This window comes from Tigriopus californicus, chromosome 7 (assembly GCF_007210705.1).
Source record: "Tigriopus californicus strain San Diego chromosome 7, Tcal_SD_v2.1, whole genome shotgun sequence".
Classification (NCBI taxonomy): Eukaryota; Metazoa; Arthropoda; class Copepoda; order Harpacticoida; family Harpacticidae; genus Tigriopus; species Tigriopus californicus.
The window spans coordinates 1,110,039-1,129,258 of NC_081446.1; the positions used below are offsets into that span (position 1 = coordinate 1,110,039).

The 19,220-nt window shown below is 40.0% G+C and overlaps 4 protein-coding genes across 11 annotated transcripts in view; 2 read left to right on the forward strand and 2 right to left on the reverse strand.

Moving 5' to 3' along the window:
- Positions 1–1,283, forward strand: part of LOC131883244 (uncharacterized) — a 74,966-nt gene extending 73,683 nt beyond the window's left edge. For 5 of the 6 annotated variants that reach the window (XM_059230678.1, XM_059230674.1, XM_059230675.1 and 2 more), the window contains one exon: positions 551–1,283. In XM_059230678.1, coding sequence (XP_059086661.1) covers positions 551–660 — 110 coding nt within the window. In that variant the 3' untranslated portion in view covers positions 661–1,283. Of the gene's footprint in view, positions 1–188; positions 307–550 lie in introns of all 6 variants that reach the window. The other variant, XR_009373600.1, reaches the window with a different exon arrangement.
- Positions 1,284–3,384: 2,101 nt separating this feature from the next.
- Positions 3,385–4,270, reverse strand: LOC131883457 (uncharacterized). Its single transcript, XM_059230932.1, has 4 exons — positions 4,116–4,270; positions 3,897–4,041; positions 3,608–3,754; positions 3,385–3,543 (listed from the first exon to the last, which is right to left on the reverse strand). The coding sequence occupies exons 1-4, from the start codon at positions 4,214–4,216 to the stop codon at positions 3,436–3,438; spliced, it is 501 nt and encodes a 166-aa protein (XP_059086915.1). The 5' UTR covers positions 4,217–4,270; the 3' UTR covers positions 3,385–3,435.
- Positions 4,271–8,004: 3,734 nt separating this feature from the next.
- On the forward strand, positions 8,005–10,093 carry LOC131883292 (monoglyceride lipase-like). Of its 3 annotated transcripts, XM_059230729.1 has the most exons (6): positions 8,005–8,079; positions 8,544–8,837; positions 8,937–9,037; positions 9,104–9,366; positions 9,448–9,712; positions 9,776–10,093. In XM_059230729.1, exons 2-6 carry the CDS (start codon positions 8,798–8,800, stop codon positions 10,007–10,009), a joined length of 903 nt encoding a protein of 300 aa, XP_059086712.1. In that variant the 5' UTR covers positions 8,005–8,079; positions 8,544–8,797; the 3' UTR covers positions 10,010–10,093. The 3 variants fall into 3 exon arrangements, with proteins under 3 accessions (XP_059086712.1, XP_059086710.1, XP_059086711.1); XM_059230727.1 differs by having other exon boundaries at positions 8,006–8,079; positions 8,544–9,037; XM_059230728.1 differs by lacking the exon at positions 8,005–8,079 and having other exon boundaries at positions 8,447–9,037.
- On the reverse strand, positions 9,482–16,039 carry LOC131883291 (uncharacterized). The gene is made up of 3 exons (XM_059230726.1): positions 15,586–16,039; positions 11,651–12,188; positions 9,482–11,188 (listed from the first exon to the last, which is right to left on the reverse strand). Exons 2-3 carry the CDS (start codon positions 11,981–11,983, stop codon positions 10,190–10,192), a joined length of 1,332 nt encoding a protein of 443 aa, XP_059086709.1. The 5' UTR covers positions 11,984–12,188; positions 15,586–16,039; the 3' UTR covers positions 9,482–10,189.
- Between the last annotated feature and the right edge of the window lie 3,181 nt (positions 16,040–19,220).

The following is a 19,220-nucleotide window of genomic DNA, read 5'->3' on the forward strand; positions in this document are numbered from 1 at the left end:
GCCACGACCTTGCACAAATCACCTTGCACCAAAAATTGATTTGCATCCGAGAATGGGGACTAAAATTGCTTGATATACCTAGCTGTCTGTGCGTGTGAATATATTGTGTTGAAATTAATCGACCGTAGTGTTTCCACCCATGTCTTCCCTGAGTCCCTCACGTCTCACCTCACTTGTTCTTTGCATAGCTGTGTCTGAATGGGAATCCTATTGGCAAAAGGAAAACTAAATCACCCCCTGCGAATTATCTAGTTTCTCACGCAACCTCTCCCACTGCTGAGGATTGGCATCACCATTCAGTTCTTGGTAAGAAAATCCACCCACCATCCACGTTTGGCAACACCACTCATGGGAGAGAGCTGAAACACACTAACCCCTCTACCACGTCATGTGCTCTAACCGATTTCTTTATTCGCCAGTCAGGGTTATTTGTATTTTTAGGGTCATATTACCTTCAATAAATGCTTGCACAGGTGATGGTTTACTAGTTAGCACTGAATCTAATTGCCCTAGAGCAAATCCAATGTTAACGCGAATAATTTTTTTCCAGATTATGAGTCGGATTACTCCCACATTTATGGCAGACTCCCCTTACCAACTCGATTTCGTCACGCCCATGGGCCCCCAGGTCGACAAATGTACGTGAGCGAGTGGGAATGAAGAAGTGGATCCTGAAACCCTCAATCTGTTTTGGAGGTCCTGTATCCTGCTTGGCAGCCCATTTGTAAATAACTCTCGGTTCTTCAGTCAGTAGTTTCATAAGAAGATATCAAAACCAATCAGGAATGCTTACCTTAGTAATCATGCCACTGCCCAGAGCAAGAAGAAGAATCCTTCAATCTCTACTCCGTTATTACCATCCCAGTAAAAGCAAGCCTGTCACTTTGTCTCTGAATCAATCCGTGGCCACTGGTCAACTCTTTGTCCTTCGAACTACAAAGAGATGCCCATTTGTGGCTCTTAAACACTCGAATTGCTCAAAGTCAACCTTTATTTTCCCTCACGACCTGTTTTCGGTGGAACTTGATATTCCTTGAATCCCCTGTGATAGTAATCATTCAAGACGTAGGTCGTTGTTCCCTATCTATTTTTTGACAGTAGCACCCTCATCCCACATACTGACACTCTTAAAGTATCGTAATTGGCCCCTCAAATTGGAACACCCCTTCACGTTCCACGTCCAAATTATTGGTTACTATAGTATGAATGTGTAAATAAATTTGTTGAAGAGTGTTAGATGAACAAGTCGCAATGACCAAAATAAAGGCGAGTTATGATCTTGTTGTGGACCCTATTAATTTTTAATGTTTTGGATATATTTTCGAGGCGATATTGGCACGTGTTGAATGCTATTGTATCATACGATACCTGTAAAGACTCTCGACTGCCTCTTTGCTTAGCTTCGTTATTGATAACTAAAGGAATTTCTGAATCTTTTAATAACAACCCCTACTTCCAACGTCATACAGCCCACACGAAATGGGGAAAAGGCACGGTAGATTGATAATCAAACTACTCGTGACATGCTATGAACACGATTTCTTTTCTAGCCATTATGTGACCTGGGTCACTAATTATACAAAAGATTTTAGTAGAATTAGCCAAAAAACAACTCAAACGCATCATAATTCAATGTAGATGGTCCGGCCTGATAGGCCCTATATTTGGTAAAGGCTGACTTACAAAGCGCCCTCTGAAGTGCAGAACGTAAACCATACTTCACGTAGAGTAGGAATTCCCATGGGGAAAACGAGGGAAATGCGGAACTTTAAGAATAACTACATTGTAACCCTCAAATTGGAACACACAATTTTAACACACCTGAGGCGGGCTTTTTAAACAATCATATCTCTGAGTTGACTCTTGGACCTTACCAAGAATGAGCATTCTCTTACCACTTTGGCGAGTGCATTTTCGTACTGGCTAATATCCAAGCCTCTAACTCCGAAGTACGAGCCTTAAAAAAAGAGGCCTTTGAACGATTTGTCTTAATCTTTCGCATTTACTTAATTCGCAAGTCCACAAGTGTCATGCTTCAAATTCTTGAAAGGTTAGAACTCGGCATGGTTTCAATTCTGAAAAGAGAACCTAGCCTAGATAAAGCCATAGAAGAATTAATTTCAGTTTTTGAGAAAGTTTTCTCCTCTCCAGTTATCCCTAAATGTGTTCCCAAAGGTGAGCTGTGGACAAAAATTCCGAAATTTTGGAAGGTTTTGTTCAAAAAGAGTCACGAACTAGCAAAAAGACTACAAAGCAAATTGAATTCCACAATTGCCGCTAGCCTTCAAAGAGAGTTGGCTTTGATTCCCGGTAGAATTGAGGTCTCCATCTAGAATGATTAGTTGAAATAGGAGAGTAGAGAGGTTTAGGAGGTCAGGTCGAATCTGAAGGCATTTTTCTCTCATCCAAACTCTAAGGGAAAGATGAAACACCCTGTAGGGCCTTTTGAGGTCGATGGGAAAGTCATTAGTAATGTAGAGACTATGGCTAACATACTTGGAGATCAGTTCTCTAATGTGTTTTCAACCCCACTGAGTTCAGAAGCAACAGCTCATTGCTCTAAGATGAGTCTGTTGGGATTGACATGGTCAGTCAAGTTGAGCTTTTAGATGATCTTGTAGTCACAGATCAAGATGCTTTAGAGGCCATCAGGGACTTGAGACTCTCGAGCCCCCCTGGCCCTGATGGGGTGATATCCCGGTTTCTGAAGAGATGCTCACAGGTTTTTGCTCCTGTTTTCTCGTACTTAATGAGTTGCATCTTGGATCAGGGCAAGTTTCCAGCTTCACTAAAGTTAGCTCATGTTGTTCCAATTTTTAAAGGGGGAGATAAGTCGCTCCCCAGTAATTACAGGCCGATTTCTCTCACTTCGAATATTGCGAAGGTGTTTGAGAAGATCATGAAGCTCAAAGTTGTAGAATTTCTTGAAGTCCATGATGTCCTTCCTCCTATTCAGTATGGGTTCCGAGCAAATATGAAACATAGTAAGTAGACCAAATATCATATAAAGAGTTTAAAAGGTACAAGATAGACAAAATATTCATCATAATAGTACTGAGGATTCCATCTAGCGGTTGGAAAAGTCCGTAAAAAATAAACGAAGAAAATATACAAAGTAAAACCTTTCATTTTAAAAGTACCGAGTATTACATTTCCTGTAGCAGTTAGAAAGGTCCATGAAAACCAAACCAAAACAAATTGGCGCTAATATCCAATATCTGCACTCGTCATTGATAGATCTCAAGCCCACAAGTTTCTGGAGGCAACATGTGGGCCATCGGTTACCGACACAAGTTTACTCAAGCTTAGGGATCATTGGTGTCATTCGTACTTGTCTGAACAAGGAATGAAGGATGCCTGAACATAACTCTCCGTAAAAGAATGTACTGTGCTCCTTTTACTTTATTGCTTGATGTACAGGTTTTGTCATTTGGTTCAACAATCCACGTATCTTTGATTGGTATCACAACAAAGGTTGGTTTTGATCCTGTTTCCGGTGTCGTACCACGTGATGTCAGAACAATAGTTGTAATAAAATCCAACCTAAGCAATGAGGGATAACACGTGCAGATTGTGCGGCGTTGGAGTAAAAATTTGTTTGATTTACCTCAAGTCCTCGAGGGAATCTCTTATTGGGCAATTTCCGAATACCGGCCTCCTTTTTGACCAAAGCACACAAATCATCACCAACGTTAAACCCAGATCGTTTCTTGCTCGGAGTTCTCCAGGTGATTTTAGACTTGACTTTATTGAACTGAAAATTATAATGTATTGACTTCAGTTTCGGAATGTTTAAAGTGTGGACAGAAGAGTTGATCAAGCTCATAATTACACTCTCAACTTGTATGATAATTCGTTGGAAGCATTGTACGAGTAAATGTAAATGAACGTCTTACCAAGTCACCGCAATACTTTTCATATTCCTTGGGGTTTTTAGCTGGGCAGCTGGTCTCAAAGCGTTTTGGAATAATGAAGATCTTCATTCTTGGTTTGTCGCCCTTGTTCTTGCCGGAGAAAAATACGCCACATCGGAAAGACTCACTAAATAAGCAATTGAATTATAGCAAGTAAGTTGATTTTTTTAATTTACTCCTTATGATTAGAAGGCTTCTCACGTTTCCTCGAGCCCATTGACAGTTTCCAAATCGGTTAAATCTTGACCTTCATTTAATGGCAAGTAGGCGACAAGAAGCGCAAACACGAAAACTTCTTTCATGTTTTAATCTTAGACTCTTCTTCCAAACTGGACGAATTTCAAGAACAAGGCAGGGTTTTAAAGAGCCCATAAATAATCGTGTAATGGAGCAAAAATCCTCGATCGGAAAGGAGTTAATGGATTGGAAGAAACCATCCACCAACATTGATTGTGTAAATTGTACTCAAACGTTGTCGTCAAGTTTATGCACTCGATTTGTCTTAGCATCTACCAAAACATCAAAATATGCTCTCAGGAATCTCCCTTCAGCCATTCGGTTCGTCTTAAAGGCCAATTTATATCATGGCTACCGGGATAAGTGCTCAAATCACTTGATCGAGATCATCGAGATGATGCCTCCTGCCCTCTTCGAGGATCAACCACACTTTGTCCATCTACTAGACAAAGATTAAGGATCACGTGATGAAATTTAACCTGATTCAGTCCAAACATCATGATTTTTTCACTCTAGTTAACAAAGCAATGCAACATCATAGTTCCAAAGAAATCTAAATACCCAGTTCGGTTAAAAGAGGTTCTAATCTGCGACCTTGAAATCAGTACAATCCAATTTCATTTGCCACTCACTCAAATGCCATAGCAATCAAAATCAGGCGTCAACCCAGATTGTTTTAAATTTCATGACTGTAAAAAGTAAAGACTTCCAAGAAATTGAGTGAATTAATAGATATTCGTATCAAACATGATCTTTTATGTCGTGCCATGTGTCAATGTGTAAGATATAAAATTTCTTTAAAAAATTTCATATATGTACAGTACATAGGGAGATGAAACTATTAAGGGGAAAAAATGTCGATTGACTCTAAATACTTTGCCATTTTTGAAACTTCGGTTATCTTTTGATCAAGTTACTGCAAAATTGACATTTTTCGTTTCAAACAATCTTTCAGTTTGACTTTTTCTTGCCAGCATGGTTCAGCATTGAGCATCAATATCATCAAAGATTGGAATAATTGTTTGAAATTTGATGCATTCTCATACCAGGGTGAGTAAACTTCATTTTGTTCCATTGAGTCTGGGAAATTACACCCTGTCAAGAATAATGTTATAGTTTTGGTTAGGACTTGTCGTCAAAAACTTGTCCATGCCTGACTTGAAATATTCTACTTGATCAATGCCTGCATAATCCTTACTAATATTTGAAGGATGCCAATTGCCCAATGAAGGAGCCCGAGAAAGAAGAGAGGATACACTTTTTGTTCCAACAAAACGGGACTTTACTTACTCTCTTTTGTTACAAAAGTACAAAATAGAAATCCATTTAACGAAGCCCCCTCTTTAACGCCATTCCCAAAAATGTTTTTTTGTTTTTTGCGGACTTCCTTGCACCTGCTGGGAGCGGGATCACCAGCAGTTCAAGACGGAAAGAGGCATTAATATTACTTGATTTTTACATTCATATAATATTTGATCCACCAACGAATTAGACTTGGTGGATCTGGCTAGCCCTTGAATGAAAAGGGTAACATCCGGCACCGTGGTTTTAACCCAAGACACCTAGGCTATTCTCAACATTACTTTTATGATAAATACGATGATTTTATTGGCGAAGGTATCATGAATTAGTTTAGGTTACAACTCCGATTTGGCTCACCACAAAAATCGATTTCAAAAAATCTGAGTGGTGGACTGATCATTTTCTTTGCCTCTTGTTTGAAGATTTATTACAAGCGTTTCAAAAATGACAATTTTCAGTAACCGTCAAATGACTTCATTTATTATTCTCACATAAGTAGCCTAATTTCAATGCTTTATTGGTATGCATTTTGATCACATGATATTTTACCCTTTCTCAGGTAGGGTATTTAAAAATACCTCACATCTAAAACCTTTACATTTTTCTGAGTCTCTGGTTGCAAGGACATTGGAATTTTCTTGAAAAAGGAACGGGATGGTAACGAAATCGTTTCTAGGGCAACATGAATACTCCAGATGGGTAGAACTCTGAGAGTCTGAGAACCGCCATAGTAGTCAAACCGATGACCAGATTAAGTGACTTTTTATAAGTTGAATGAACTTTGCCAAATCATAACTAACGCAATTTTGGAGGGAATTTGATATCGATTACTTTCAGTTCGTAATGAAAAAATGAACTTTAATTTTCGTCCAGAGGTACATTCATTGAAAGCGGGGCAATTATTTGTTACACACACAAAAAAACAGTCAAATCGTCGTGTACATACTACAATGGCTAGTGTGTTTTTATTATTCATAAAGAGACATCATGTGCTTCCAATTTGAGCATGGAAGGTTAACGGTTTGTTATACAGTTGGCTTACTTTGTAAACCAGTTTGGTAAGGGTGTATATAAGTATAGATGTAAGCAGATCATTTTTTTTGTTATTGGGCCAGAGCTAAGTCGTTGATGGAATTCTCTATGAGACAATCTATCCACTTCCATTGACTAATTTAGGCTTCTTTCTGACCAACTCCTCTCCATCCTCATCGTCACCGTTGGACTCTGCGAGTCCAAGTTTCATCTTGATCTGGCGTTGCTGCAACTTGATAAGAACCCTTTCTTCGCGGGTTTTCTGCAGTTCTTCTCGTTTCTGTTCTATCTCTAGTTCCAATTTCTTCTGTTCCATACTGGCACGAGCCAACTTGACTTGAGCGGTTTCAATGTCCAGCTCGAGCAATTGATTCTCCATTTCCAGACGCTTCTTCTTCATGGTTCTGACAAATTCTGAATCCAGATCTTCGGGGTCATTGGCGAGCCTCGATTCCGGATGGTGGATCTCCCCGCCCTCTGTGGGTTCGGCGCTGATGGGCTCCTGAGCAGCTGTAATCGGGTCCTCAAGGTTGCATTGGAGCATGGTGGAACAATCAAATCCCTCCCCAATTTCGTCCTCCTGATTGTTGGTGGCAAATGCCTCAGAGATCAGGGCGCGTTTGTAGCTATCCGACATGTCAATGTGGCCTTTCAACTTCTCACTGACGGCCGCAGGGCCCACAATTTCCAGTGCCACCTCGTCTAATACTGATTTGGGCACAAATGGCACGCCATCCCTGGCCGCATCCTGAAGTCGTTTCAAGGCTGCCCGTTTCATGTTAGGCCACTCATTGTCCCGTAAATGCGAATAGTCCTTAACGTCTGCCCCCATTCTCAATAGATCCTGTCGAATGAACTCCCAGATATCACATTTATCCTTTTTGCTCACACAAGGATTGCTGCGGGCAAAAAGAATTTCCTTATTACGGCTAATCTGTTTAACCATTTGGATTTTTTGTTCATGTGTTAACATGGTGTCGATTTTTGCTTCAGCTTTATGGTAACCCGTAGAAGTTGAAGGTTAAAATGGAATGGTAAGATAGCACTCTGGCCAGCCTTCCGGGGGGGAGTTAGGCCAGTTGTTCTCCGTACCAATGAAAATCACGGTTAACAGGTAGAGTAGTTGTAGCTGAATACATGCTCCTAGTACGTAGCCCTTCTACTACTTCTACTAGTACTATTAGTACAGTAGTACCACTACTACTACCGCCCTACTACAAAGCTGTAGAGCAGAAAGAGAAAACAAGCTCTTGGTCTTACCAACTCAAAATAAAGCCCCTCTACGCCTACTACGCTTGAAAAATAAGGGTCACGATAAGCTCGGAAATGTGATTCTCTTAGCATAGAAAAACGTACTTTGATGGCAAATATGGTCATGAAACATTGCAGAAATATTGGACTTGAAGATTGGCTCATGCTTTTTCAAGTGGACTGATTCAAGAATGACTTATCTCAATGGTTATTAGAGAGGAGGAGACGGAGGTGGTCACCTTTAAAGTACGGAACCGGCGTTTATGAAACTCGCGCAACCTCGGCTCACTGTATGTGAGTTGTAAAGTGAAGTTTCATCTGCTTGAATAAAAAGAGTTAATTGGTAATGTGACAGCCTCATTGTAGAACATCTGTTCCTCTGTTTGTTGCTTCTTGATCAAAAGCAAGGATATGTCGCGTTGTCAATATATATTTTGCTCCTGCGTGCCCTAGGCTTTTTTCGGAAGTTCCGGATTTGTAGTTGCTTGCCGTGTGTTGGTCCTTTTTTTTCTTTCTATAGCCAGTTAATATATTATGTTACTTCTACCTTCCTCAATAATTAAATCATAATTCTGATCGACCGTGAATACTAAACTTGTTTGAAACTGAAGTTCATTGAGTACTTCAATACCATATGAGTTTGCCTTTGTTTGAAGCTCTAATAAATAAGACACATAGTAAACATTATTTGATCAAGAGGTCAGTTGGACAAAATACCTAGGGGAAGAGAAGTAACGTTCCAACGTATTAGTAGCCCAAGGTGTTTGACATAAGAGTAGTCAAAAGTGGTCCCCTTTATGTTTTCAGGGATAGATGGATCTTACATTTTAAGCACAAGGGAATGCTCAATTTGAACTGTTCTCACATAAATATTGCTTCGAGGAAAAATTACAAGCATCCTCGGCTTAACAACAACGAGAAGTGTCTTCTATTCATCAATTCCCTGAACTTTGGAACCTGTTATCTGACTTGTCCTGAGCCGAGAATTATGTCAGATTGTTGCATTTGTACAATTGAGTGACAGTTGGGGCGAACGAACAACGAAGAAAATTTCAGATTGAATGAGTACTATGTCCGGTGATCTTAAATTTGATCCCAAAAGTAATGTCATATTAGATCCGGAGGCTTTGGACGACAAGGAATCCATGCCGAACCAACTTGATATGAAAGAATCTGTCGATTTTGGAAATGTTCAAGCAGACGAAAACAAAGTGACTGTGGAAAAATGTTATTTGTCGATGCCCGATGGTTACAAGGTGCATGCCAGATATTGGAAGCCTCCATTATCCTATGGATTGAAGGTAGGTAAAAGCCGCAAAGTCAAAGTGCTTTCCCAAACAATTCATCTTTATCATTCACCATTGAAGGCCTTGATTTTCGTAAGCCATGGCTTGGGTGAGCATTTGGAGTGGTACAATGAGCTGGGAATGCTATTGGCAGAGCATGGATACTTGGTTTTTGGACACGATCACCTGGGTCATGGTTTGAGTGAGGGCTCTCGTGGATACATACAGACTTTTGACACATTGGTCTCCCATGTCATGTCTCATGTGAGCCGGATCAAAATGGACAATCAGGGAGTTCCTTGCTTCATCTATGGCCATTCCATGGGAGGCAATGTGGCTTTAAGGTAAACTAATACGAGTACATGGTTCAATGAGAAGGCGTAAAAGAAATGGCCATGCTCAAGGACAAGTGCGTTCCTTCACAGAGCCATCCTTCAAAATGGAGGATTTTTCCGCGGCATGGTGCTCGAGGGACCCCTTATCAAGGTCAATGACGAGACCATTACTTTTCCCAAGTTCATGTTGGCGCAACTCGCAAATCTCATTGTCCCTGAGTTCCCTACCGAGCAAATACCCTTGGATGCCGTGACTTCAGACTTGGATACGCAACAGCAATTGAGAGACGATCCCTTGAGATACAATCAAGGAATCAAGGTTGGCACTGCGCTGGCCATGTTGGAATCTCTGAAGGTGACCACGACCCATTGCAGAATGGAAATTCTCGTGCTCTAGAATGGCAACCCTTTGTTTCAGATCGTCGGGAGTGCCTTGTCGGAGATTGATATTCCGTTCCTAACAATGCATGGCAAATTGGACACGTTGTGTATGCCACGAGGCTCCGAGGATCTACACGCCCGTGCCAAGGCCCAAGATAAGCAAATCATTATGTTTCCCAATGCCAAACATCATCTCATCTTGGAGATCGAGGACGTTCGAAATCAAGCTGTGGCAGAAACTCTCAGCTGGTTGGAACAGAGGTGTATTTGAATTTTGAATCCAATTGATTGACTAAGAGTGAGATGTTGGATCATATGACAGAGATAATGTAACATGGTTTTGGGTTGGAGTCTAGCCCTGTGGACTAGTTTCTTTTGAGAATGTTTGTGATTGCACGAGTTTTGAAGCGTGAACAGCGACCTTCTAGTTTTGGTGTCGCCATCTAGTGGTTCATAGGTGAGGCTCTTCAGGGATTGGCGGGGGCGAGTCCACCACGGGGAATGAAGCAGCCGATTCAGTCATAATTCGTTGATAAGTGGATTTGCGATTGTTAATCTCATTGAGGCTCTCAGTGATGGCTGCAATGGTAGGGGTTTCTATTTCTCCATCCACACGGGGTCGCGGGACGATGAATCGAATGTCTTCACCTTTGTGCTCCCTAGGTTTATTTCGGATAGGGGGCAGAATTGGCATTGATAAATGTGGAGCGGGATAAGTGACTACTTGATCTTCCTCCAAGGCTGGCAATAAAATTTTACTTTGGCGACGGCGACTGGTGTCCAGATTTATAATTGAGGAGTCCACACACTGAATGTGCCCATTGCCCAAAGTAGGTGGCTGGATGATGTAACTATGCGGGTATATGCCACCCGTATTGGAGTCAAACGATCCAGGCGAACTCCCTCCTCCAACCACACTATTGGTATCACTACCAGAGACGAGATCTAAGAGGCCACGAATTGCGGCTTGATTGTTTTGCTTCTTCTTCATGAACTTCATGTAGAGGGCGCTGATGGCTCCCACGCAAAGAACGCAACAGAGTGCAAGGCCTATGTAAAGAACAGTGTGAATTTGGTCGGAATTCAAATGTTTGGGATGCAAGGTGTCCTCTCCGCTTGACACAACATCATCATGTTTAGATCGGGTGTGATTACGAGTCTCCAGATCCTCCCTGATTTGCCTGATAAGCTCCATTTTCAGATTGGCCTCTGAAGTTGAGGTCACTTCCCTGGGATTGACCATGATACAAGTTTCGGCGTCCGATGAAGGAACAAACCCAAATTCACAGGCACACTGTTTGCTCAAGGGATCACAAATCCGATGATTGTGCTTAAAAGGTGCCTCACACTGCGCACTAAAAATGCAAGATCCGCCTAATTGGAGAACTTTGGGATGGCAAGACCACTTCCACAGGACGTAGCCTCGTGGACAGATGCACCAAGAAACACCCTGAAACGGAAATGTTTTATCACTTATCTTCCCTTCTGACTCGATTTCAGTGCTTGCCAATAAACGAAACGTTTGCTCTTTTTTCAATGAGCATACATTTTATTGTGAGAAGGTATGTAATATATAAGTTGCCAATTGGTGGCAATCCCATACGACTTTGATTTCCATTTCGGACATTGCGAGGGAAAAACGCATTTCCAATGTTGATTTTAGCACAACAGGCGTAGCATTTGAGAGTCAGTTAGTAATGAAACGCTCTAAAACCGAGCTGCTTATGCTCCATGGAAAAACCTCGAACTAGTTTGCGGTCTAAGCTGGACTATTTCCTGATGTCGAGAGCAAATATGCAAACTCGTCAAAAATTCAAGGATCGCCAATTGCTTCCCTTGAATTAGTTCCCTGATAAGGCCTCGTTCGTTTTCCCGTCTAAGTACGTTTTGGTCGCTTTTTGGTCTCATTTACCTGGGTGGAATTCGACGAGTCGTCACTTGTGGCACACACTTGCTCCTGAGGACAATCAGAATCTCTCTGACAAGGTCGTCCACTGATGCCCAAACTCGTGTGGATTTGATCTTCCCGAATGGTCAAGCTCAGGGATCCGACCACAAGTTCACTCCAAACAGCAATCCATGCAATGGCCAACAATACTGAACGAGTTATGCGGCCTGACTTTCTCCCTGGAGAGCGGTCCCAGGTATTTGGGAATGCATGTTCCCTCTGTGATCCTCGTCCACGGGCGTTGTGTTGTGCGTTGTTCTGGATCCCAGTCGAGCACTCCCAAGGTTGGTTTCCCATGGTGCTAGCTTTCTATTTTGACTCGTTCATGGAAGCCAAATTTGCCTTCAAGGAGATGGTCGTTTCGGGGTGGGTTTGGTTGAGAGGATATGCCATCGACATGAAAGCTTAATTAGGTGACTGAGTTCTAGTGGACGACGTAAAAGAAGTCTAAAGTAGGTGATGTGTTTCTGTAATTGACGTGTTCTTCCCAATGTGGAATCATCTGAAACAATAATTGGAGCCTTGAGTTTGCTCCGAGGTCTTGTGAGAATTTGACTGCCAGAACCTTGCTGCACATCCGGCGAATAATCACACAGCCCAAAATGGGCAGCAAAGATACCAATAACGTGAGAAAGGTTTAGACAAAAAGGACCACAGAGCAAACAGTCAAGTTGAACTGCCACTAAATAGTGATAATAATGATTGAAATCGAAAGAGCTCGAATGAATATTTGATCGTTGTGGTCAACTTTACAAAAGTTGTTCGATTTTTAATGAGAACTCTCCTAAATACGGTTGAGTTTAACCTACTAGGTATTAGTTTATTTTGACTTTAGTGGCCTGCATATTTCAACTCCAACGGAGCGAGAAGATATGTTCGCGTATTTTTTTCTTATTATGAAACACCTGATGTTCGGATGGCATTTTCCCCTATTTTTCGAATGGAATTTGCCCTTACCCGGGATTGAAATGCTGAACAGGTTTGTGGTTTAGATATTGATTCACTTACATCAAATGAGTGAAAAATCACTCTAAGTTATGCAAACTGTATGAAAATTGTTAAAGAACACCAGACCATTCAAGAGCTACGTACATAAGGGTACATCGCATTTACTTTTGATAAATTTTTGTTGCAACTCTCGGTTGCAAAATTGTGTAAAACATGTTAAGCTAGCAAATTGTAGTATTTGTGTCAATGAAAAGTGACCCTGTTCACTTTATCCATTCTATGCAAAATTTAATTAGATCATAGCTAGACTTCAGTCGACTCGAAATTGAATGATGAATATGATCCAATGATCAAACCATCAATGTGGAAGTAAATACTGAGTTATTTTTAACTTATATCTGCCAATTTTTTGCCGTTTTTAAGGCGCAATATAGTGGGAATCTATTTAAGAACACGACTAACGACCATCACAAGACATCGGACGTCAATTCTGAATAGAGCTTGTCATAAAAAGGGGAACAATGAGACAAACTAGTCACATTGTATCTTTTTGGAAATCTCATTGCGCGGCCACAATCAACTCGTCGCAAAGCATTATATATAACGAAATGAAATTGCCCAACAGGTCTGCAGTGTACTCAATCAATGCACACGTAATCTTTGGTTTGGATCAAGTTCTCTTCAGCAGCTTTCTAATGTATTTGACGCCCTATACCTAAATTTGAAATCAAAGAAAAATCCAATGCAAAAGTAGGGTCTGAGCTTATTGTTTTATCCTCATCAAAATCTGTAGTTTTAACTTAGTCAAAGTGAGGGAACAGACATATGTATCATGTCAAGTTAGCAAATGTGTTTTGTAATTACAATTGCAATTAGATTTTCATGTAATTGTAAATATTTACATTTGATGGGATGTAATTGAGATATTTCAATTGCCATACATTTCCTTCCGCAAAACCAAAAGTTGTACATCTTTAAATCCATTAGATTTATGCTTGATGTTGAATTGCTTCATTTAATCTTGTTTATCAATTTATTCCTTTACTTGAACTTACCTCCCTGGGCTACAATGCACATCCAACTTTGCGCTCATGGAGCAGAATCCTAAACATAGTGGTGCCAAATATCTCTACTACTGGCCATAAAGAGATATTATGAAAAAAAAGTAATTGAATCGAAATTGAATGTAATTCAATTACAATTTGATAGTAACTGTAATGAGTTTTATTTCAAAATGAAGTAATTATAATAAATCACATTTTATAAAAAAACATTTTAAAAAAACTTAAAAAAAGGTCATTTAAAGGGTTAGGGCTGGATTGTCGCGAGACTGGTTACTTTTAACTAGAAACTCCCATCAAATCTAATCAAGTTGTTCAATATTTTGTCATTTTGGGGCATTTTTAAATATTCAGATGATTTTCCCAAATTTTCCCAAAATCAACGGTTTTGGTTTCAAATAAGACTAAAATTGGACACTTTTTGGTCAAATTTTTGCACCAAAGAACATCAACAATGCATCTTGACATAATTCTTAAACTTGGATGCTTGGAGGAGTAATTTGCTTTGTACCCATTTTCAGCCCTACCTCCAATGCTGCATTTTTTGTTCCAATCCTGATCTTAGCTCCTAGAATTTTTTTTACTATTTGAACTATGTCAAAGGTTTTTGACTTAACATTACATTTATCCAAATCTTGGCTAAGTTTATTCATCAGCCAGATGTTTGCAAAGCAGAGGGAAGAGCAAATTGGAAAACCCCTCCTTTTTGAAAGGTTAACTTAGTTCGTGCTTAGAACTCTATCATACAAAGTAAATGGTCAAATGATATAATGTACTATACGCCTAGAGATGATATTCATAAAAGCGGTTAACAAGCCCTCAAAAAAATATCATTGGAAGAGTTTAAATGGTTCATGGTATTTGAAATCTAGAACCTTGGAAGGAGGACATATTTCTAAAAGTTGAGACACTGGCTTAAGCATAGCCTACAACAGCTAATTTGAGATTTTGTCATACAGTATCAGGTGAATTGTGTATCAATATAAAAGTGCAGAAAAATAACCCATTTAAAAAGGTCGCTTTTTAAACGCAATTTCCATTTTTTCTTCAGCAAGGCATGTGGCAGTGGATAAGATAGTTTTATTAATTAAGGTATCGTAAGTAAAATTACGTTTTAAAAACGTTTTGACTCAGCTGAAAATCAGTCACAAAACCCTAAGTGGTCATCAGAAGCTTAATTTTCATGTCTGTTAGTTCAGTTTCTTGGCAAAATCCCACAAACAAAAAATTAATAACTCTTAATCAAATCGTTTGAACTTTTCTTAAATATTTGGCATGTTTTATACACTTTTATAAAAAAAAATTTGTACCTTTATGGGAGCAAATATCATTTAACTATTTCGCCTCTAAAACTTAAATATATTCTGAGTCTCTACTTACAACCATATAAATGTGATTGAGATATCAAAAAACACAACTCAATTTTAGTCTGTAGCATCCCTCATCTTATTTTCAGTTTGTATAGTACATGTTGCCTGTCAAAAAATGCATACCAAAAATTTTGTTTCGAAATCGATGATAAATATTTCCACCTTAGCCTTTCATCGTACTCCAAGCCTTGAATGAGATAGTCTGAGATCAGAGTGCGAATTCGTTGATCCATTTATTTGAAGCTAAGAGTCAGCCATCGTGCCAATGAAAACAAAATTGGGGAGAGAGAGATTTCCGGGTGGTTATTTTTCATATACTGTAGACAAATTTCGAGCAGCGTGTCACTTTTTGCTGAGAAAAAGATTCTTGCATTGATTTGTTAGCCCTCGTTCATGATAACACTTCATTCACATTTGAGAAGACAAGCGAGAAAGAAAGGGCATCGATTTTATTTTGCCTTGGATTGCCATTCTCCACACACACGCACACACACACACACACCATGACTGCTCTACTTACATCATCGTTATCATCATCACAGCCAATCCTCGATTGAGAGCGATCTTCAATGTCACGGACACTTCAGTGGATTTTTATCGCTGGACATCCGAGATTGGAAATGATCACTTGAGAACTTGGGGGAACTTTTTCAAAGTCAACATATGATTGGGATGGATGCCAAATGAATAAATCACGATGGTCTAGAAATTTCGGAAAGCCACAACGGATGTCTTGCTATTCTTGACTGATTTGTGTGAGTAATCTTGTGCGACGACGATTCTTTCATCCGTCCAGGTGGTGGTGAAGAAGAACTTCACGGTGATCATTATTGGTGTGGGTACGCGGGGCATTCAGTTCCCTTGGCGGATGCCGAATTCTGAGCTACTTCCAACATCACGTATTGCCACTACCACTAACATCGCAAGTATATACACACAGTAGTACAGTCATTTACTCTCTCATAATGCCAATGGGGACCCCTGGAAACATTTGGATGGCTTGTGACAAATTTCCCATTCATTTCATGAATCTGAGATTCAAATCATTTACGTTTATTTAAATGGCATCAAGCAGGAGTAGACAAAAAAAGAAACCGTAACGTAAGTTTGCGATATTTTTTAACGATAAATGAGTCTCGTTATTCAGCATCTACTTTGGAAGTTCAGATGGTCAAGCAACATCAATAGATATGATCATATTGTTCATTGTTAAAACCACTCAAACATCAAAATGATGAGATAGAGTATTGAACATTCAAGGCCTTGTGAAGGCCAAAAATGGGCCTTGTTGATTTACAGGTTAAACTGAAATTATATTCGAAGCTCATACAGTTATACCAAAACTGCCAAAAATATCTGCCAAATATGTAGACACCGTTACAAAAGAAATATATAAACCATGCTCACTCGTACACATTATTTACTAATGCTGTCACTACAATAAAAGCCAAAAAGTATGTACCGCAGTGAGTGTCATAGAAGCATAGCTTTTCGTCTTTAAGCAGATTTGTGCAACATGTTACCACTTTCATATGTAAGTGATCCGCTTGGCTTAATCTACCAAAGCTCTGGATTTTAAGTGTGTGACCTGTCCAATAGCTTCGCGTAGTCCTGACCAAGCAAGTACGGTGGCGGACTTCATGAGCATTCCCTTGGACGACGTCACACCGAGCGGACTTTTTTGGCTTTCGTGCATGAAACGAAATACTTCGCGCTCACTCAGACCAAGAAGAATTCTGAGGTATGATTGAAAGAAGAACAATTCGCCATCGATATTTGTTCGAGGTGCCTGAAGAATTGAACTTTTGTCTAACCAGCCAAAGATCGTCTTCGGTTCTTCTACCACGTGCTTGGATACACCGAGCCAACCATTCTTGGCATCGATTACGTACCTACCGAGTATACCACCACTTTCCAAACTTGATTGTTCGTCTCGAACACGCTAATAATTTTGTCCTAGAACATCCGAACCCTCGACAATTGATTTCTCAAGAGCAAGGACAGACACATTCTCGTGCCAAAACTCAGTTCAATCTGTCAATATTTGCCCTCAAAGAGTAATCCCCGATCCTTGATCAGCGATCATCAATTCAACAGCGACTTGCGACAAAGAGCTGAACAATTGCCGCCTCGGGATTGAACCACTTTGGCCCGATTGAGGAGCTTTATTATCACTTGAATCGAGCCACTCGATGTCTCATCTCACTGAATTATGAATGATTGTGGTTTCTTTGTGCTCACTCAGTCTGGCCGATCACGGATTAGGTAGAGATTACCATCGAAGCGTTCCGAAATAACTACGAGTACAGTATTGTACAAAGACTTGAACGGATGTTCGTACCTCCCACGTACATGGACGACAATTGAAATGCCGATGGTGAGTTTATGATGGAATCGCCATAGTTTGAAGAACTATGTACATGTACATGTGAATGGGTGAGATGCACGGGGGAAAAACCAACTGATATTCCACGCTGTGTGCGTAAGTACGTACGTACGTACATACACACAGATGGAACATGCAGTGGCATGCATTGAGAAGCAGATGGTTTGAGTACAGTTGTACGCGAGTTGTCAGGAAAAATACCAATACCAATACCCCCGACCACCACGGAAAGATGTTCAAGGATTCCTTTTGATGATGATCGCGCACTCTAGAGTGTACATAATGTACAAATTACGAAATGAGATTCAAAGTATGGCGTTCCCAGTTGACGCTTGGAGCCAATCGACCGGAGTGCGTTCTGACTACGATAGGGAACCAACGACACACGACCGGTTGGTGGTTGGTTGGATCTTTTAGTGATTTCTTTCACCTTTGAGCCTTGTCTAGGATATCCTAAGCCAAAGGGTTCCCTTGGCAGCGGTCCTCGTAGTCATTACAAACCAAGTGGACGGAACTCACGTTTCTTGAGGTTTGGCGTGAGATTTTTTACTTTGAACAAACAATCTCTGAGACTCTTCTAATGTTATAGCTATAACCATGGCCAAGCAAGGGTGGCACAGTCCAAGATGGTTTGTTTGGATTTACGAGCATCTACCCTAGAGACAGAGCCTCAAGAAGGTGTGTTGCTCTTCCTTTGTTTTCCATATCCAACGATTCAGGAACCACTTCAATAGTGGACAGGACTGATGATGATATATGAAACACCACCATGAAGTTTGTTCTTACCCTGGCTTGAAACTTCAGAAATGTTGTTTCATTTTTGGAAAACCTAATGTTGCTATTCTCTATTTAGCTTTGAGAGGTCAACACTGCAGAAAATAACTTTTCATTGAGGTGAAAAATGTTACACATAGTACAAGTGCGTGAGCTCAGAAGAAAATACTGGATTCAAATTGAAAATTTGGATTACTACAATGTAGAAATGGGCAACAAGAAATGCCAACTAAAGCAAAGAAGGGGGTCTTTTCTCATAAAATTGTCATATATTGACGGCAAATAAAAGTGGAAACGTAAAAATAAAAATCTTGTCTGTCTTTTTGGCCTGGGAAATAAATGTTGGCCCAAATTTCCTATTTTCCCACTTTTTAAAGGTAATTTTCTACTTACTTGACTTACTTACTTTTCTTACTTGTTTTCGCATTTTAGAACATGCTTTCACATTTGAATTAATTAACAGATCAAGTCCACAATCCAAAGATTTTTGCCTTTGAATTTCATGGGCTTTACTTACCGCTTCAAGGAATGTACTAGTACTCAGTACTATGGAAATGAAAGATTTCGATTCTTCTATTTGTGAAACTTAAACATTATACCATATTTGATGTACCAGGGAATTTGATTACCAAATTCAACTCCCCGTTTCTGTTTTGGGAAAGTCAATAAAAAAGGGAGCTTCATCTGAGATATATGTACCTACCATCATGGGTTTAATGCAATAAAAAAAACATTTAGCAAACAAAAGCGCCCAAAGCAACAACACTAGGCTCTAGAAGAGAATTATTTGCATACCAACATCTATATCCATTAATGAAATGTCCTAATCCTAAACATTGCAGGAAAGGAATGTCATTTTCTTGTGAGAAAATGAGGAGAAGTAATGAATAGCCTTGAATTTTGTAACAGAAAAAATGCAGTAAAGGGTCTAAAAATGACCTTTTTACAATTGTAATACCTTGGTTTTGTATTTTTGCAACTTTTTTCACCTTTCA